The sequence below is a fragment of the Peromyscus maniculatus genome, chromosome 7 (assembly GCF_049852395.1).
Source record: "Peromyscus maniculatus bairdii isolate BWxNUB_F1_BW_parent chromosome 7, HU_Pman_BW_mat_3.1, whole genome shotgun sequence".
Taxonomy (NCBI): Eukaryota; Metazoa; Chordata; class Mammalia; order Rodentia; family Cricetidae; genus Peromyscus; species Peromyscus maniculatus.
In genome coordinates, this window is record NC_134858.1 from 84,363,951 (window position 1) to 84,385,529 (window position 21,579).

A 21,579-nucleotide genomic window follows, 5' to 3' on the forward strand; every position below is an offset into this window, starting at 1 on the left:
AGAAATCTGCCTCTCTCTGTTTCCTGAGTGCTGGGAATAAAGGTGTCCAATACAATGCCCAGCCTTTACACTTGTGTTTGGAGACAGAGTTGCACTATCTAGCCCAGGCTGTCCTCAAACACACTACATAGCTGAGGATAGGTTTGAACTCGTGATCCTCCTGCCTCAGTCACCTGAGTGTTAGCATTACAAGGATAAGTCACAATGCTGGCTTTCTCTTTCCTCTTAGTAACTGTTTTCGTTTATTTGATTTTGGTTTTCATGATATCTTCTGCACTTTTTTTCAAGAGTTCATAAAGTATTGAGCAGATAGTGGATAGAGTATATGCACAGGATGCTGGTGCCCAGAATGTACATAAAACATGAATTTGTTGAGTCTTAAGTATTAAGAAATCATGATGTGGGATATCTAACACCAACACAGACACTACTGAAATAATGTAGGGCTTATATAAGTCAGAGGCAACGCAAGAGTAAATGGTTTATTAGGCATGTGATGTTTTTATCTAATGCCATGGTTGAACTTTTCTGGAAATACAGAAAGGAAAAAAAATAGAGGAAGCTGAGTGTGTTCTTGAATTGTTTGAGCAACACATCTAACAATAGCAAGTACAAAATGAAACAAAATCATCCTTGGTACCCGAGGCTCACACCCTCTTACCTACCCCTGCTGCTAAACCAATGATAAAAAGGCAAAGAGGCAAATAAAAATAACTGTAATAAACTTATAAAAATCAGAAGTTTTCTGACCATTATTATTTGTTTCTTAAATTTTCAGTATTTACTTCATAACTACATAATAACTGTTGTTTATGGAAAATATAATAGTTTCTCAAATTTTGGACAGGTATGTTTATGGATGCCATGGTGTGATACAGGCATTTTCTGCCTTTTTTGTTTCTGGCTCATGTTATTTGGGAGAATTTCACATTATCATCTAATATATTTTGTTACTTTACCAGTGCAAATTTGAATTTTTAATCTAATTTTAAAAAAGAACATAAAGCATTTGTTTCTTCAATATAATAAATGTATAATGTGATCAGTCAGTCTTAGAATTCTTCAAATTTTAACAGTTTTCAAAAGCCAGAGTATATTTTGGAAGGCTGTTAGAAATGCATTCTATTTTCCTATCATTCTTAATTTTGCCTTCTTTAAGTTCTATTAAGTATATACGTTTATTATTTCACACTGAAGCCATATGATTTTATGTACTTGTCTTTTATATGAATGTAATACTCTGTTTTCAGTTCTTCATAGGTGATTGAAATTACAATTAAGACATTCTCTGTGTTACTTTTAAAAATCAATATTTATGGAAATCTCACCAGAGTATGAAAAAATGACAATGAAATATGAAAGCATTGTGCAATATCCTTTTTACATAAGAGCACAATATTCATAAAATTAGAACAATTTAAAATAAATTTACAACTTTTTAACAATTTACTTATTGTTTTATGTGTATGTGCATGTGTAATGTGCCCAAGTGTGTGTGTGTGTGTGTATGTGTGTGTGTGTGTGTGTGTGTGTGTGTGTGTATGCATCATGTGCATGCAGTAACCCAGGAGGCCAGAAGAGGGTATTGGGCTCCCTGGGACTGGAGTTACTGGTAGTCTTGAATCACCTGACATGGGTGCTGGGCACCAAACCTGGGTTCCCCGCAAGAGCAGCAAGTGCTCCTAACCACTGAGCCATTTCTCCAGCTCACAACTTTCTTTTATTCAAAAGTTTTTTTTTTTAGCTCCACATTTCACACTTCCTTAGTGTATATCTATGGCTGTGTAGATGTAGCAGAGTAGGACTGTCAAAACAAAGGATGTTCTTCCTAGTTACACTGTAGTTTTGATTCTTTAGTAAAATAAAAATTGTAAGATTTTTAAGACAAGGAACTGGCTAAGAGGGTCCTCTTGCTCCTCCTCCACCATCACCAAACGCTGTGTCAGTGAGTGTTCACGTACTAGTCTATGGCTTTCTTTTGTTAATATAAAGGCAGATTCCTCGGTAGAGCAAACATATCCAAGGCTCTGCTGACAGGCATGCTGGGTAATGGCAAACTGGGGAATGGTTTCTGTAAAGAGGGATGGGACTGAAGGGGGGTATGCTTGACCTCTTATCAACTGGGTGACAGAGATGGTGGCCCATAATCAAAGCCAGTCCTAACTCACCTTTGCCTTACTTGGAATAAAGGAATGAGTTTTTCTTGTTTATTAGTTAGAGATGTACCTAGCAAAGAAGCAACAGGCCAACAAGACCAGAAGGGATACTGCTGCCATGCCTGACAGCCCGAGTTCAACCCCTGGGACCCACACACGGTTGAATTTGCTCTCTGATTTTCAAATGCACACTGTGGCACATGTGCTCCCACACATACATAAAGAGATACATGAATGTACGCAAAGTAAATAAATGTAAAAAAAATCTTTTTTTTTATTTTTTCGAGACAGGGTTTCTCTGTGTAGCTTTGCGCCTTTTCCTGGAACTCACTTGGTAGCCCAGGCTGGCCTCGAACTCACAGAGATCCGCCGGGCTCTGCCTCCCGAGTGCTGGGATTAAAGGCGTGCGCCACCACCGCCCGGCTAAAAAAAAGAATCTTTTTAAAAAGCCAAAATCCACTGGGCTGTGGTGGCACATGCCTTTAATCCCAGCACTTGGGAGGCAGAGCCAGGCAGATCTCTGTGAGTTCGAGGCCAGCCTGGTCTACAGAGCGAGATCCAGGAAAGGCGCAAAGCTACACAGAGAAACCCTGTCTCAGAAAAAAAAAAAAAAAAAAAAAAAAGCCAAAATCCTTCCTGTATACAAACTGCAGGTGCTAGTGTGTCCTATCTATCATGGGTGATCTTGGGCAATCAAGAGAATGAAGACGAGAAGCTCTGGGTGCACTGTGGTTTAAGAACACTGGCTGAAAAACTCATTATTAATTTGGATTTTACAAGAGAAAATGTTCGAGGCTCCAAACTACATTTAAATGAACTTATTAACCTCAGAGCTCCAGGCTAGTGACCATGTGGAAGACAGCCCTTTCATCCCAGGCTTCTTTGGCAACAGGGCACATTGTCTACTTTGGAATTGAAAACTTTGCCAAGGTATCTATGAAAGATGTCAAATACAGAGACGTTCTCTTCAAGTAAACCACTCAAGGCAACTTCTTGTTCTAGGTACGGTAACCTGATCTATGGGGAAAGTACAGAAGTCTAGAAACTAGATTTCAAAGATGATTTGTTCTCCCTTCTCTCTCTCTCTCTTTTATTGTGCATTAGTGTTTTGCCATGGGTTTCAGGTCCCCAGGAAATGGAGTTACAGACAGTTGTGAGGTGCCATGTGGGTGCTAGGAGTTGAACCAGAGTTCTCTGGGAAAGCAGTCAGTGCTCTTAACCACTGAGCCATCTCTCTAACCCTCCCACCCCCCCCCCCCCCTTAAAGTCAACCAATTTTTCCTTGTTTTTTTTCCTGGTGTCACCATATTTCTTTTAGAGAGAATCACAATCTCTAAGAAGAATAAAACGTTTTTCCTTGTCTTCAGGAACCTTTGTTTTAAAATCTCCCTTAGATTGGTGTGTCAGTTCCTTGCTTCTGTGATAAAATGCCCATGAAGTCATCTGATAAGGTCAGCGTTTCCACTGGTTCACACTTTTAGAGGTCAGTCAGTGGTGCATGCCTCTGTTGCATACAGTGCATCATTATGGTGAGAGTCTGCTGTAGAGGACGCCTTTCCCCTGCACAGTAGCCCGGAAGCAAACAGAAATACTGGAAGGGAACAAAATCTCTGTATCCCCTTCAAGTACTTGTCCCCCTGTCGTGGTTTGAATAAGAATGGCCCTCATAGGCTCCTGTATTTGAATGCTTGGTTCCCAGATGGTGGACAGTTAGGAAGGATTAAGGGGTGTGGCCTTGTTGGAGGAGGTGTGGCTTTGGAGGAGGTATGTCCCTGGTGGTGGGCTTTGAAAAGGCCACACCAAGCCTAGTCTCTTGCTCTTCCTGCAGTTTGCAGTTCTGATGTGAGCTCTCAGCTACAGTTCCAGAGCCATGCCTGCCTGCCTGATGATTATGGACTCGCCCTCTGAAACTGTAAGCAAGCCCCCAACTAAGTGCTTCCTTTTATAACTTGCCTTGGTCATAGTGTTTCATCACAGCAATAGCGCTCCTAGGACACCCTTATTGCTATAATTTCCTCCCTAGCCTCCACCTTTTATGGTTTTACTATCCCCACCCCAGCAATACCATGAACTGAGATCAACCCTTCAATAAATTGGACTTTGGGGGACATTACAGACTGAAGCTATAGCAACTGTTATTGTACAGATCTATGCCCAGTTTATGCACTTCTTAAAAGCCTTGCATATTCCCCACAGTGAATTCAAGAAACTGGACACAGAGCTCCAGCAGCGTCTACTGCTTATACAAGATACTGGATACATTTTTCTTTTGAATGTATAGGGATTGAACCTGGGTCTCATACATATTTAACATGTGCTATACGACTGAGCTACACCCAACTCTTTGAATAAGTGTTTTTAAATGCCAATCCCTGCTAGAATGAGGCCTTGCCTACCTTTCCCTCAAGTTCCTGGTTTTCTCCCCAATTTTCAAATATTCTCCCTTGACCACAAACATGTTTGCTCTCTCTCCGTTCCTCTCCCTACCCCCATTTTTTCCTCTGCTTCCTTTACCTCCCCTTTTGCTCTTTATGCATAGTTCTTTCACGTCTTTTGCAGGAAGCCATAAGTTAATACAAGTTCTGTATGTAAGCTCCCAATGATATCCTTCTAACCCTCAAAATTGCTTTTTGAGAATCAGTACTTCAGATATGTTCTGTGTCATTTTCGCTAAGTACTAGTCGCCAGTACTTCCTTCCCAGAAACTTCTGTGCCCTTGGAAAGTTTTAGATCTAGATCACCGATGCTAAAGGAAGATACGCCAACAGCGGGCTACCAGACTGCCTGTGGTGCTTTAACAAGGGAAATGTGCTCATTCATTTTCGCTTCACTTTTCAAAGAGGCCAGGCATGGTTTTCCACATGGAACACTGATTCCAGCAGAGAGCGGGACAAATGAACTGTGTAAGTTAATGTCTTAGCTACTGTTCTATTGCTATGAAGAGACACCATGAAGAAGGCAACTCTTACAAAAGAAAGCATTTATAAAAGAAAGCATTTGCATGGTAGCACACAGGCAGGGATGGTGCTGGAGAAGTAGCTAAGAGCTACATCCTGATCCACAGAGAGACTGGGCCTGGTGTGGGATTTTAAAAGCTCACTCCCAGTAACATACCTCCTCCATCAAGCCCACAGTTACTCAAAGGAGGCCACACCTCATAATCCTTTCCCACAGTTCTACTCCCTGGTGACCAAGCATTCAAACATGAGCCCACGGGGGTCACTCTCACTCAAACCACCACAGTTAACAAAACGGTACCTCACCCAAATTCAGAGCATTAGAGACATCTGTTTCCATGGTGATATAAAACCTTGCTTGAGAACAACTTGATCACCCAGGGTAATACAGAGTGTTATCTTTCCTCTCGAATGAGGACTCCCTTCTGCACAGCTTAGTGTTTGACATCATAAAGGGGCCTCCTCCAACCACTTGTAGACTCACAGAGCCAAGAGCTCACTCTTTCCATTGTCTGTTGGCAAGTAATCTCTTCCACTGAAATGTGAATTCACTGAGAGTTGCCAGGTAAGCTCTAGACTTACTGAGTCTGTATGATGTCCCAGGCCTTTTGCCAAGTGTTGGGCCTTTAGAAATGAATAAATAGTCTCTGGCCTTGAGTTTATATCTAGTAAGACAGATAGATGTAAGCAGATACCCTTCAGTACCAGCGAAGTGCAGGAGTGGAGGTAGGTGTAAGTCTCCTTGAGCTCAGAGTTGGAGTTGTTTTCAAGCAGTAAGTAACTTCATAGGCAGCAGTGACTCAAGGCTTTGAAAAATAAAAGAAATGTACCTCCTACTGCTAGGACTTCTAACAATTTAAAACTTGTCAAACTGGGGTGGGGGGGAAGTAAATTTAAGTCTAAAAATGGTCTGCCCACATGAAAGAACATTTTTAAAGGTAAGGCTTTTTCTACCTCTGTGGTTTTCGTGGAATAAGCTAAGCCTCTTTCCTTTTCTATCCCACTCTCCTTTAAATAATTAATTTCTCTGTTATAGCTGTAACAGATGTCAGCTGGCTGTCAACCTAGAGATGGCACTGTATTTTAAGATAAGCTTTTGTCTATAATTGATGATACCTGTTGGGAATGTAATCAACTGAGAGATCATAAACAATGGAAGTCATCAATTCTGTGGTCTATCTGGGTCCTCTTTCACTTAGAGTGAGAAATGAAACGTGACTCTTTAAGTTTGTAGGCTGCCTACTCAAATTTCTGAAATTTGGTGTCATTGTCCTTCCTTTAAATGACTCACAATAAAACTATCTTGTTTAACTAGTATTTCCGATTGCCGACTGGTTACGCAAGAGTCTGCAACAGCAGTGACCAAGCCAATCAGACAGCCCCTCAGTGTGTGAACAAAAAGGTTCTTAAACATCTAAGAGTTCATTCAATAAACACACTCCACAAAAATCAGGAAAACGTTGTTTGTTTTTGTTCTTATTTTTGAGGTAGGATCTCATGTAGTCAGTGTTGGCCTTGATTCTCTTGCCTCCACCTCTCAAGTGCTGGGATTATGGGTGTGCATCATTATGGCCAGCTACAGAAATTATTGTATTTAGTTTTGTTTTTTCAGACAGGGTATTTCTGTATAGCCCTGACTGTCCTGGAACTCACTCTGTAGACCAGGCTGGCCTTCAATTCAGAGATCTGCCTGCCTCTGCTTCCCAAGTACTGGAATTAAAGGTGTGCAATACCACCACCTGGCTAAGAAAAGATTAATTTTTAAAAGTATTCTTTCAAACTCAGATTGGATGAATCTCTGGTACAATAAATATAAGAAATTAAATGTACCACAAGAAGTCTGCATCACCCTCCTAAAAATCATGAGGGATACTTTCAAAATTAATTAGTCCTACCAAAGTCTCTAAGCAGCTATGCTGAACTGAAAGTGGAGCAAGAAGACGCTGAAAAGTATTCAAATTATTTCTTAGTCATTAAAGACTTTTTCTGAGCAGGCAATGGTGGCACACGCCTTTGATCCCAGCACTTCAGAATCAGAGACAGGTAGATCTCTGAATTATAGGTCAGCTTTGTCTACAAGGCAAGTTCTAGGACATCAAGGGCTACCGAGAATAACCGTGTTGGGAGGGGGGTGCTTTCTCTGAAACGTATATTCTAAGAACAGTGGCACTCATCCTTTTAAACTTTCCTAGGCAAAATTAAGCTGTTATTCTTCTACATTTTTTTTTTCCTTTCTGGCTTAGAGGCATAATACAGTAATTGAACTCAAAGGTGAAAACTATATAAAACTCACATTTCAAAAGCTAAACTAACTTTTCAGATTGTAGGGTTTTCATATAGTCTACCATTTCAGCTTTATTTTTATGCTTAGACTCATACATGCATTGTACTTACTATGTTGATCTGACAGCTTTACGAAATGTCACATAAATCCCACTTTTTTTTTTTTTAAAGTGTTTTTTGAGACAAGGTCTCACTATGTAGTTCTGGGTGTCCTGGAACTCATTATGTAGACCAGGCTGGCCTTGAATTCGCAGAGATCTGTGTGCACCACCACCACCACCTGGCCACCCATGAAGGTTTTAATAAAAAAGAGACAAAGAGTTAATTCCTTCTAAGAGAATCAAAGCAGAGAGGGAGCAGATAAGCACACCAGGAACAATCAGATCACTATTACTATAACAACAATACCAACAATGCTTTAAAGCAAAGATGCCCTGCAGCATCCAAGGGAGGTTCCAGGAGCTTGTGGATCTAATTCTCAGATGCTCAACTCCCCTACACAAAACCGTGTGGCTCTTGTAAATGACCTGTGGCCATCTTCCACACACTTTAAACCCTCTCGAGAGTATACTATTTATAATATCCAAAACAATGGACATCCACTTAAAGGGCAATGGTGGGAATCTGTCCCTATGTTTATTAGCACAGAAGCATTTTTTTTCCCCTGAATATTTTCCACTGTAGGTTGTAGGTTTGATGGTAGTAGTAAAACCAGTAATAAAACTCTTTTTTTTTTTTTTTTTTTGGTTTTTCGAGACAGGGTTTCTGTGTAGCTTTGCGCCTTTCCTGGAGCTCACTTGGTAGCCCAGGCTGGCCTCGAACTCACAGAGATCCGCCTGGCTCTGCCTCCCGAGTGCTGGGATTAAAGGCGTGCGCCACCAATGCCCGGCTAACTCTAGTTTTTAAGAGTTTTATTGCCGGGCGTTGGTGGCGCACGCCTTTAATCCCAGCACTCGGGAGGCAGAGCCAGGCGGATCTCTGTGAGTTCCAGGCCAGCCTGGGCTACCAAGTGAGCTCCAGGAAAGGCGCAAAGCTACACAGAGAAACCCTGTCTCGAAAAACCAAAAAAAAAAAACAAAAAAAAAACACTAGAGTTAGTAAAACCAGTTAAAGGAACTAACACATTTAACTGTGTGATGATCTAAACAAGAGTGGGGAGGGGAAAAAAAAGACTTGAGGATTACCCTCAACACTGTGATGAACATTTTACTAATCATCAGAACTTATAAAGATAAAAGGATATGCCTCTCTACTAACTATGGCAGACTGTTTTTCCTTTTGAGCTTGAAGGGAAACCTAGGCTGCCCAAACAAGATACAGACCTAAGGATTTGAGAAGTCACAGACAGAAGAGCATACCCCAGCAAGTCAGTTTTTAGAAGGCACCAAGATATTTTATTGGAATGCTTCTGGTCTTTTGAAAAGACTTAACTCTACATTATGAGAACCAAGCAAAAGGCAACACTGTAGACAAAGCCTTTAAAAAAGCGGGTGTTTGTGGTCAGATGGTCTGAATTTCAAACACAATTGAATAATGTAGATGCTACATAATTATTTTTGTAAATTTACATGCTTGTAAGAGAAAATTAGCAAAATATAGAAAAGCAAAAAGAAACAAAAACCCAGCCTCCAGTCAACCAGTGGAGGTTAGCATCTCAGGTTTTATACTTGGGTTTTACACTTCTGTGGTCTCTTTACTGCTTTGTTGTCTTTGGGTTTCTCATCTACTATTATTATTTGTTGATAGATCTCCCTATGGATTTCCTTTCTATGTAGCTCAGGCTGGCCTTCTATTTACTATACAGGGCCAGCCTCATATTACTTCGACTGCTTGGATTATAGCTTAGTCTCTTTATGAGTATTTCCTTGGCAGGTTCAAGTATGTAATACCTCATTTTAAACAAGTGGCATTACGTTCTGGTTTTTAGAAATCGAGTTAAGAAAATCGCTACTATGTTTACAATAAACTCCCTAAATCAATGTGCAGGAAGACAGAGATCATTGATGGGAGAAAAAAAAAATAAGTGAGAATCGCAGGGAAGCAAGGGATTAGGGCTAAACAAGGTCAAGCTATTGACTTTTTAGGTCAAAGGGTCACAGGTCACCTCACTTAAATTCACAGCCGCACCTTGAGTGGCGAGTTAAAACTCAACCGGGACCCGCATTCTTTTAAACATGTGGACTCTGGAACGCCACGATTCCCTTCAGAGGCGTAGCCTTAAAAATAATTAAAAAAAACCAAAACCAAAACCAAAACCAACCCAGTGCCGAAATGACACAGGTCACCGACTCCGACCCGGCTCCTCGACCCCAGTCTCCATGATAAAACTACGACAGGAAGTGTGAGCAAACAGAAACCGTCCTCCGGGGCAGCGGAGACGCTCGCGCCCCAGCGCGCAGGCGCCGCGGCGGCGCCCAGGGCCGCGCATGCGCTCACGTCGTCGCGCGCCGGGCCTCAGCCCCCTCACTTTGTCGTCACAGGACCGATGATCAGGGTGCGTCCGCCTTTTCCCTCCCCCTTCCATCTTCCTCCCCCTCCCCTCCCCTCGTCCCTTAATCTTCCTCTCTCTCCCTCCCTGGGGCGTCTCCTAAAGACTACCCCCGCTTCCGGTCAGGGGCGGTCTGCAGCAGCGTGTCCCGCCTCTTCCGCCTCCCCGGGGGCGGCGCGGGTGGAGGAGGCAGTAGCGGCCGCGGCGCCTGCGCGTCGTCTCCTGTCATAGAGTCGGCAGGCTGGTCCCCTGGGCGGCCCAGCTGGACGCGGCCGAGCCGGAGCCCGGGGGCCGATGGCGATGAACTATAACGCGAAGGATGAGGTGGATGGCGGGCCCCCGTGCCCTCCTGGGGGCGCTGCCAAGACCCGGAGGCCGGATAACACGGCCTTCAAACAGCAACGGCTGCCCGCCTGGCAGCCCATCCTCACGGCCGGCACGGTGCTGCCCACCTTCTTCATCATCGGCCTCATCTTCATCCCCATTGGCATCGGCATCTTCGTCACCTCCAACAACATCCGTGAGATCGAGGTGAGGGAGGGGCGTGGCGGGGGCCTCCCCGGGCTCCCCGAAGGTGACAGGCGGGCCCCGCCCTCCCGTGCCTTCTCGGTTTCTTTTGCGGGGTTTTCTGAGAGTTTGCAGTTGGGGCGTCTAAGCTTCCTTTTGGCTGTCGGTTTATTTACAAGGCTGGGAACAGAATGCATGTCAGGTGGACGGGGCTTATTGACTGGGCAGTTTGTGTGGTTCTCTGAGGGTCAGCGGGGCCTGTCTGTTCTTCTAGGAGAGAAGAAAAAAGTTAGGTTTAGATCTAACTCCGAGGCAGCTCACAGGGTCTTACTGTTATTTGCGTAGGGATTATTCCGGGACACCGAGACTAACAACTTGGTCGTTGTTGGGTAAAAGACCAGAAGACATAGAGGTATTGATTGTTCTGTGAAGAAATTTGTCACATGTTACAGGGCACACACACTAACTTTCATTTTGAGCTCATTAGATCGTTTTAGTTGTTGGCTATGATCTAGTCAAAACATGAAACTTCACTTCTGGCTTGCTTTTAGGCAGTATTCATTTCTAATTATGCTCCACTTTCGCTCCAGTTCTCCCTGCTTGATTTTTTTTTTTTAAACTGTGGGTATCAGTGACTCCACACGGAATAAATTGGGGTTTAGCTATAAAAAATTTCACTGGCATTGTTTTCATTGAATATTTTACTTAAGACATGATAGAAACATTCAACTGGGGGAAACATTTTGATTTGTGCCCTTGCAACAATCACTGCATCTTTATCCATCCGCAGTGGTGAAGATTGGTTGATAACAGAATGTAAATACTGTGTGCTGTACAGTATTAGACATCTACAGGACCTCTTTCATATTTTAGGGAGTTTTGATCTGTGTGAAAGGGCCAAGAGTGATGCTGAGTAACTCCACTTTCTTCTGTTCCTCTGTATACATACCTTTTGAGTAATATTTTAAAAATGCTGATTACATGTAGGTGATTTAATTGAATTTCTCCAGTCATTTTAGCTAGGGAGTGTTGTTACCTTTCTCCAGCTTACTTTACAATATTAACGCCGAAGCAAAAGCAAGGTTGTTATATTTTTAACGGCACAGTGCTTTAATGTTCATGACAGTAAAGATAGTAGCTAGAGTGTAATTTTAAAATCTTTTACTTAGAATTATTTCCAGTGTATTGGCAAGAGCAAGTTCCCAGCAAATGTTTTCGACATATGTTTTTATTTTCCTATTTTTTTCCTTGTGATACCCATGCAAGTGTAGCCCAAAATGCACCAAAGTGGAAAGCTCTGGGCTGGCCAGGTTGGGTACTAGAGAAGTTCTGATCTCAGAATATTTTGGATTGTAGACTTCCAGATAGATGTGCTTAAGTGGAGAAGACCAATCAAATATTCCAGAATGTTAAAAAAACAAAACAAAACAAAACAAAACCCTTCACACATGAAACACTTCTGTTCTCATCTGTGCCCTGTAGCACTCAAATCCTGAGCTCTGCTACTTTAATTAGCTCAGATTTGGGGGTAATTTATTTCTTTGAAGGCTAGTTTCTTCATCTCTAAAATAAATAGAATAATGAGTTTCTTTTAAGATTTCACAGTTAGAAGCAAGATAGTTGTGAGTTTTGACCCTTCAGCAGGAGTTGAGAACTATGGGGAATGACAATGAACTGTTTACGAGTATTACAGTCCTGATTCCAAGTTTTAAGCTTTCACACTACATTAAGATCCTTACTGGGATGATAGTAAATATGATGGAATTCCTTCTAACTAAACATTACAAATTTGAGTCATCTTATTTAAACAATGATTTAGAATTGTATATGAATATTTACTAATTTGTTAGAAAATTTCTGGTACTATTTACTATAGTATGACAATATTTTTAATTTTCTTTAAAACTTCTGGGTTCTGAAATAAAGTAAGGTTCTGTATACTAAGTTGTTAGTAAATGGAAATTTCTAGTGCTCAGTGTGACACTGATTTTGAGAGTATATTGCAGTTTGTTCAGAAGGGCATTGGAGTTAGAGTTGGTGTAGAGCGCAAGTTCCAACTCTCATTCTAGTTGGTGATGGGAACTGTCTTGGCTTTTGGCACACTTAAAGATTCAGATTGAATGATACTTAAGATACCATCCACTTCTGAAAATCTGTGACTTCTAGCTTAATTTTGATTTAAAACTGCTGTGCACAAAGTGCCACATTTGAAATGAAAGGAAATGGAAATTAGGAGTTACTGGAAATTTTGTATTAGCACCAACACATGCAGATAGAATGCTTAGAATTTGAGTGTTGGATATATACTAAAATTATTTCAAATATGGTCTAGAGTTATGAGAAAAACCTAGAGAGCTTTTCCTAAAGGGATTTACATGTTTGTGTGCTTTTTCTTTACTCTGTGTGCTGGAGATTGAATTCAGGGCCACAAGAAAATGCTCTACCACTAAGTTACGTCCCTAGCTCCTCAACTTTTGTTAGCTAGCAGCTTAGCCTAAAAGCCTTTGAGGTTATTAAAAGTAAAGAGGAAGGGCTGGAGAGCTGGCTCAGCAGTAAGAGCACTGGCTTCTTTTGCAAAAGTAAGTATTCAGGTTTGATTTCCAGCACCCACATAGTGACTCACAATGTTTTTAACTACAGTTCTAGGTGATCCCGTGTCCTCTTCCAGCCTCTGCAGGCATCAGACACCCACGTGGTCTGCAGACATGCAGGCAAAACACCTGTACACATAAAAATACAATAATAAAAATGTTTTAAAGTCAGGCATGATACAGGTCTTTAATCTCAATACAAGGAAGGCAGAGAATGGATCTCTGAGCCTGGTCTACATAGTGAGTTCCAGGATAGACAGGGCTACATAGACTATATCAAAACACCAAAAAATAAATAAAAAGAAAAATAAACAAATAAAACAAAATAAAATAAAGGTAAATGGGAAATGAGCATCTCTTACCCAAATTGATTCCCATTCTCTTGTTTATATCTTTTAAGTTTCTTTTAGAAAACTCAGTAGCCTAATTTCTGTATTAGTTCAAGTTACTGGGGCAAAGGCGACTTGTAATTAAAATGCTTGGCTTTAAGTGTTTTGCTGAGAACTTGGAAATTTTAAAGTAAAGCTAATGGACCTTTTACATTCTCCTAGAAATATTATAGTATAAAATATTACTACTCTTAAAATGCCCCAGACACCTCCTTAAGAAGGTGTTTTTTTAGAAAATGTGCTTTTCTTTTCTTTATTTTTTAATGCTCATATTTAGTATCATTACTTTCCCTTGTTTATAAATCCCCCCCCCCCCCCCCAGATAGAGTTTCTCTGTAACAGTTCTGGCTGTCATAGAACTTGCTTCATAGACCAGGCTGGCTGGCCTTGAACTCTCAGAGATCTGCCTGCCTTTGCCTCCCAAGTTCTGGGATTAAAGGTGTGTGCCACTACTGCCCACCTAAGTTTATGAATCTTATTTGCTTGGTTTTTAGATTTCCTAAGTTAAGTAAAATATGAGTATATTTATTAATGCTTAATATCTTTATTACTTGCAGCAAAGAGTGAGTATTTCTTTTAACTTTAGGAGTCAAGCATCACCACAAGGCTCCTTTAGAACTCATGGTCAGGCTGAGATACACAGCTCACTTGAAAGTACCATCTGTAACTTTTGCAAAAGCATTTATCAGTGTGAAGTTATATAGTTGTAAATTAATGCTTAGAGAGCTGGGTCAGGTGTCCTGTTCCTATAGCCCTAGACATTTTGGAGAGGCTTGAGGTATGAAGAGTGTTTGAATCCAGTAATTCAGTTCTAACTTGGGTGACATAGACCTAGTGTCCAAAAACAGTGAGAGAAAAACTTATTAATAGTTAGAGTCAAATGGGTGTATTTTTTAAAGCAACATTTAAGATAGAAAGTAATTTCAGTAGTAACTAGAGTGTAAACATTTACATGAAATTAATAATGCTAAACATGTTGAAATCTTAGGGACTTACCCCTCACATTGCTAAATTCCGACCTTTCCTTTTTTTTTTTTAACCTTATTTCATTTTTTACTCTCAGCTATTTTGTCCTGATTATTTCCTGTTTCTGTTTCTGATAAAAATTTGATATGTTTTTATATTTTTATTCCTTTCTGGTTTGAATGCTTAGATTGTAAGGTTCTTGAAGGAGATTAAGTCTTTCATCTGCATTTAGTAATCTTTGTTTTTGCTTAAACTTCAGTGTAGAATCAAGGAAAGATAACTTGTTTCTTAGAAATGATGGTTAAAGATTAGGCATTTTATACTAGGAAATTTAAAGATTTTAATGCTCAAATGTATTGTAGTAACTAAACAGGGAACCTTTAGTAATTAAGAGCTTTGAGTAATAGGGTTTTGTTTCCATTAAGTACCTGCTGGAGAGTTTACTAGGGCCAGGAACTGAGACTGGTTTTCCAGATGAGCATTTGCAATCAGTTTCGTTATAGGAAACACTAACTTGAATACCAACTGTATGGGATGTTTCCCTCAAAGAATTAAGTTCTTTTTTTGTTTGTTTTTTTCGAGACAGGGTTTCTCTGTAGCTTTGTGCCTTTCCTAGAACTTACTTTGGAGACCAGGCTGGCCTTGAACTCACAAAGATCCTCCTGCCTCTGCCTCTGGAGTGCTGGGATTAAAGGTGTGCGCCACCACCGCCCGGCAAGAATTAAGTTCTTATGAGTAGAGTTATGTTGCTACCAAAAAATTGTATTTAACTATTGTGATTTTTATCTTGTATTTCATCAGCCAAAAAAAGGTACTAACCTTTCTTTCTTTCTTTTTTTTTAGTTTTTTCCTTTTATTTTATTTTACAATACCCTTCTTTCTTTTTAGTCAAGAACTTCCTCCTTTGTCTCTGCAGCCTAAAATATTTATTTTCTAGCCTTTTATAGACACAAAACAAACCTCCCCTTATTTAGAGTTTTAAAAAAACATACTAGTAAATTTAGCAGTTGCTACTAAAATGGTTGTGTTAAAGTACTCATTATAAGGGCTTCAGAAAATTCTTTTAAGTACCTGAAATGTCCCCTTTAACTTAATCTGATTAATACTTAAAGTGACTTATCTTATTAGTCAGCATTTTGTTATGTGAGCCATTTAGGTCCTTTATCGATTTCCTTTTAGATAACTCTACATTCAAAAAAATGGAAGTTTTCCAGCTCTCCTTGTATACAGTGTAAAAATGCATGTCCTTCAAATTCTTCTTTGTCACCACCTTAAACTCAGTCTGTTTCTTATATTTTTGGTTGTGAGCCTAGCCTTTAACGGCTGAGCCATCTCTCCAGCCCCTCAGTCTGTTTCTTAGGAATGAGCTGTGTTTTTAGAATTACTAAGAGGAAATGTTGGGTTGACTTAGAGGAACATTCAGAGTTGTCTGGGAACAAAGAAATACTAGAACTTTTCTGCTAATCTCCTTGTCTGTCCTGTACTGCCCCTGGTGCTTTGTCATTAGGGTTTAAGCTAGTTGCAGGGTCTTATGCTTACTGTATTCTGGACTGTGCCTTATATACTTTTAATCAGCCTGCTTTTTTTTTTTTTTTTTTTTTTTTTTTTGAGCTGAGGATCAAACCCAGGGCTTTGCGCTTGCTAGGCAAGCGCTCTACCACTGAGCTAAATCCCCAACCCACTTTCGCCGTGTAAAACAGTTAATTTTCAAAATAGAGGATTTGTGTCCCCTCTTCTATTTGGAAGCCTCTTTTCCTTTGAGGTTTAGAACTATTACTCCTGTGTAAACTTTGTCTTTTGAAAGCTAGTGAATGTTACTTACAACTGGCAGATTTTGTTAGGTCAAACTCCCCTTGAGTTTCCGCTGACAAGGGATATAGTGGTTATTTGATAGTGAAAACTCATACATTTTGTATTTATCAAGGATTTTTGATCAATGGTGGCCATTTTCTATATACAGAGTACCTTTTTGGGAGTAGGGAGGTATTGAAAAAGTTTGAGGACAGGACCTCCCCCCCCCCTTTTTATTTTTCAGCAGAGGCCATTCCTTTAGGAGAAGAAATGACTTACAGTAGCAGGAGATGCAGATGTCACTCAGTGACAGAGTACTTCCCTAGCCGTGTAAGGCCCTGGGTTCAATCCCCAGCTCTGGAAGACAAAGATAAGCCAGTATGGTAGTGTATTATGGCCCAACATTTAGGAGGTGGGTGGCAGGTAAATCAGGAGTTCAAGGCCAACCTTAGCTACATAGAGATTTTGAGCCCAACTGAGCTGTATACAAACCAAAACACTCTCCCCAAACAAAAACAAACAAACAAAAAAAAAAAACAAGCAAAACAAAACCAAAAACTAGGGGGGTAAAGCAAAGCAAAGAAACATCACAGGAAAATTAAATATTGCTAGGTTAGTGCACACAAAGAATGCGCCTGAGTAGTTCAAGGGAAGGCTTTTGCTGGATCTCCTAGTATTGTTTCTTGTTGTGATGAAACACCATGACAAAGGGAACTTAGTGGAGAAAGGGTTTATTTTAGCTGACTTCCAGGTTTTAGTCCATATTGCAAGGGAGAAAGGTGGCAGGAACTTGAGTACTAGTCACAGTCAGGAACAGAGATGAATGCATCCGTGATTGTACTCACCTGCTTTTTCTTTTTTTATATAGCTCAGGACCCGACCCAGAGAATGGCGCCTTGCCCTTTTTTAGTCTAGAAATTCTGCATCAGTAAACCTGTTCAAGACAGTTCTCCACAGACAAGACATACCCACAGGGCAACCCAGTCTAGACAACCACTCAGTGAGAGTCCCTTCCCAGATTATTCTAGACTATATCAAGATAGCGATTAGAACTATCGTCACAACTCTACTTGTCAACTTGATGTATAAAACATCACCTTTAAGTCATAACATGGCATTCCTTGTCCCCAAAGTCTGTTTACCTCATAATTTAAAATGCAATTCAACTGTAAAAGTCCTCATTGTCTTTAAAAATTCTAACACTTTAAAAGTCCAAAGTTTCTTAACTGTGAGCTCCTAAAAAATTAAAATCAAGTTACATACTTCTAACATATAATGATACTAAGCAAACATTCATTTTCTAAAAGGAAAGAACCACGGGCATAAAACAGTCATACCAAAGCAAAACAAAAATCTGGCAGGGAAACATCAATATTACAGCTCTGTGTCCAGCATCGCGGAGCTTGTAAAGTAATTGTTTGGGCTCCATTTCTAATAGCGGGCCTTGACAGATGCCCTAGGATCCTGGCATTTTCAGTATCCTGGAGTCTCCATTGAAACTGAGTCTTCAGATTCATAGCTACATACAGTGGCTTCTCAGGACTTGAGGGGAACTCTGACTCTGACACATGTTGCCTCTCTCAGTTTCTCTCCATGACAATATCAGTCTTGCACTTTTTATGCCTTTAAAACCAGTATCACGTGGGAATGCTTATTACATTGCCAGATTTTGCTGCCACTTTGGGATATACCCCGGTCTCCTTGGGCCACACCTGTATCAGCTTGTGTTGACCCTGGGGAAACACTTTGCTGTTGTCCTAGTGCAGCACAGGAGGCTTGTCTACAGTGGTACTGATCTCTGTACCACAGCTGCATCTTTAGCACCAGTCTGAATGCCATCCTGTGTTGAAATTTCTTCTGCCATACAAATCAGTTAATTATCTTTAAATGAAACTTTATTGGGTACTTAGGAAACTGGCAGGAAAAAAAATCAAATCCTTGCCCACAATATCACACCAGTGGCCCACGTCCCAGTTCCTGAGAGAGTCCTTGTTCCCCTCTGAACCCTTGTGAACTGGGCCTCCATTGTCCTCATTTGTCTCAGCATTAATACCTTCTAAGCTTGCACAAGAATGACTTACTAAGCTCTGCTTCCAGCGTTCAACAGCATGATTGACATGATATATATCCATCAGGATTTGGTTCAACAATGGGTAGTCAAGATTTTCATTGCATACCAAATGCCTTAGGAACATAACATGGGGGAGTCTGTTTTACAGAATCCCCTATATGAAGCTTTTAAGCTACCTTGACATTCTTTGTGACTGGCTCTCAAGCTCAAGGTTCAAGTGGGAGGCCAGACTTCTGGTTGTCTTTTCTGGGCGGGCATCAGCAGTGTAAAATCAAGGATGAACAAGGGCTAAAGGAAGAAGGATTTTTTTTTTTTTTTTTGGTATTTGAGACAGGGTTTCTGTAGCTTTGGAACCTGTCCTGGACTAGCTCTGTAGACCAGGCTGGCCTTGAACTCACAGAGATCCACCTGCCTCTGCCTCCCGAGTGCTGGGATTACAGGCGTGCGCCACCACCCGGCAGGAAGAAGGTTCTTGGAAGCTGCTACACTGCACCAACCTGCTTTGGTAGCATAGTCATACTAGCTCCAAGGCAGGCTAGAAATTTTAGTTTTATTCTGTTAGCAAGAAAAGTACCACAGAAATTGGGATGAGAACTTGTTAGTAGTCAGCCTGCATCACAGGCTGTGGGAATATTTACCATCTAGTAAAATAGTGTGTCAGCCAAATGGAATTTGGTCTTCTAGATGTGATAGTCCTGAGTAAATAATGGTTGCGATTTTATATTGACTTTTAGTATTGCGTTGAAATTCATAGTAAAATAGATTGTGTTATTTTTATGTGAATAAATAAGTTAGGATAGCCGGGCGGTGGTGGCGCACGCCTGTAATCCCAGCACTTGGGAAGCAGAGCCAGGTGGATCTTTGTGAGTTCAAGGCCAGCCTGGTCTACAGAGCAAGATCCAGACAGGCACCAAAACTACACAGAGAAACCCTGTCTCGAAAAAGCAAAAAAAAAAAAAAAAGTTAGGATATAATATATACTATATAATATGCTGTATCTATAATATGTATAGTATATTATATGATAAAAAAGCTATATAAGGGATATTGAAATATTGAATATCATTGCTTTTTTTCTTTGACCTTTTAAATGATGTCTTTTCAGCATACAAATTTGTTTCATTTTTCTCTTAAAACATCCTACATTAATTCTGTTTACTAATAAAACTTAGCTAATACTTTTTAAGAGTTTACTAATTTTATATGACTCTACTATTATTCTCATGTTATTTTGGGTGAGCCATTTCTCCAGCCCAAGTTTGTCCATTCTTATCAGTCATTAATTCTCATCTTCATTTGCTACTTCTGAAATGTGTTAGACGGTAGAACGTGCTCAGAAGAAAAAAGAAGGGATGAAGGGTGGTTTACAGTTTTAAATAGTGCATGGATTAACTCCAAGTCCCCAGTAACGCATTGGTGGGGCGTTAAGGAAAGAAATGAAAGAACTTCCCTTTGGAGTCATTAACCAAAGCAAGTCCAGACTGGAATTCTCTATTCCATACTTCTGGTGTCTTTGGTTCTCTGTCTGTTGGATGCATCTGAATCTGTGCCTGCCTGATGTCTTGTGAATCTGTTCTGTGCTGGTATCTGTCCCTGTCCCTGTATGCTTGTCTGTTGTATGACTCCGTGTGTGTGAGTGTGTGTGTGTGTGTGTGTGTGTGTGTGTGTGTGTGTGTGTGTCTGTGTCTGTGTATATTTATCCCTAACAGAGGGCTTTGCTCTGTCTTTATTGAATAGCACAGAGAGTATTACATGGGGAAGGAATGAAGGATATTTTATAAAAATCTTTAAAAGTTTTACAAGGGAATTAAGTAACTGATTTCAACAAACCACAACTGACCCACACAACAAACAGTACAACAAATATCATTGTTTATCAAGCAATATCCAAGTGTTGTGTTCAATATTTATGGTGGATATTGAGTTTAGAAGATTGCTTTCAAACTCCACGTTTGCTGCTTTCAGCAAGTTATATACTTTCGTAGGTCCAGCCATGGAAATGTGCATACCTTGAGATTACAGCTATGCATTGGCTTAGATTGTAGAAGTTGATTGCATAGGAAATCTCAGGCAAGTAAGGTTGATTGCTACTTTGATGTCTTAAAAGCAGGGTAAACAAACAGACTGAGTCCACAGTAGGATAGCTGTCAAAAGTGACCTTAAGGTATGTTATTAACTCTGGCTCTAAGGTCCCACAAACGTTTCAGTCTCTTAGAATGTAATTAGATTGTAATTCTAAGAGATTTCTACTGTAGTGCATTGCCACAAAATAGCACGTGTTGGGGAGCCCGTAGTTCATTGATAAGCGAGGGAAGACTACTCCATGCAGAAGTAGGGAGGGAAACTGAGGAGTGTGTTTAGTAGGAGGAGGAACAACGAAGAAGCCAGTGTGTCAGTGGCAGAGTGAGAAGAAGGGGAAGAATGTAGATCAGGTTAAAGTGGTACTGTGTCAGGGTGCACATTACATGGGCCGGTATTATGACTACAGGCAATGTAATGGGACCGTTAAACAGTTTTGCATAGCTAAGTCATTCCTGGGCACTTCAATCTATAAGCCTGACTCTGTAAAAGAAATTAATGAACTCAAATTGGTGAAGGAAAGTAGGTTGTTTACAGTGTGATTAAGTGAGAGAGGTGCAAAAATCTAATTCCCCACTGTGTTATCCTACAGTTTGTAGAAAACCACTGGACTGACAAGAAGGCGCAAATTGCCGGGCGGTTCCTCCTAGCACTCGGGAGGCAGAGGCAGGTGGATCTCTGTGAGTTCCAGGCCAGCCTGGTCTCCAAAGCGAGTTCCAGGAAAGGCGCAAAGCTACACAGAGAAACCCTGTCTCTAAAAACAAAAACAAAAGCAAAAACAAACAAACAAAAAAAGGTGCAAATTAGGTGTGAGACAAGATTACAGGTACTTTCAGGCATAAAAGGATCTGGGCCCAGATTGCTCCCATTCATTCTCTGCTACAGAGACAGTTTTTAGTTAAGTCCTTGAAGGAGGAAAATGGAGTATTAGAGTATTTTTAGAAGGGAAGAGTCCTGGTTTGTTTGTTTTTGTGGGATGTACAGTCTCCCCCCCCCCTTCTATTCCTGGCTGAATTCTTCGTCCATTGGTCCATTTTTTTGATGGGTATAGATGGGAGCCTTTTGGATTCTTTTTTTAAACAAAACAAAACCTCCCTTTAGAGACCAGCTTCAGCTCTACATTACTGTTAAACACACCAATTTTGTCGAGTAGTGGAAAGGAGACACACACGTGTCTCTAATTCCCCTCTCAGGAATTAGAAAGGACCTCTCTTATCTGGTCCTTCAGATAAGAGATTTATTAATCTTATAGCAAATTTTATGAGGATTGGGTAGTGTGTAGACAAAGAGAAGTGTCTGCT

General features: G+C 40.6%; 1 protein-coding gene across 3 annotated transcripts in view; it reads left to right on the plus strand.

Moving 5' to 3' along the window:
- Positions 1-9,761: 9,761 nt before the first annotated feature.
- The window catches only part of Tmem30a (transmembrane protein 30A), a 38,200-nt gene continuing 26,382 nt past the window's right edge, over positions 9,762-21,579 (plus strand). For 2 of the 3 annotated variants that reach the window (XR_013052872.1, XM_006980036.4), the window contains exon 1: positions 9,787-10,415. Coding sequence is in view for 1 of the 3 variants with exons in the window: in XM_006980036.4 (XP_006980098.1) it covers positions 10,179-10,415 (237 nt within the window). In the remaining 2 variants the exon portion in view is untranslated. Of the gene's footprint in view, positions 10,416-21,579 lie in introns of all 3 variants that reach the window. The other variant, XR_013052871.1, reaches the window with a different exon arrangement.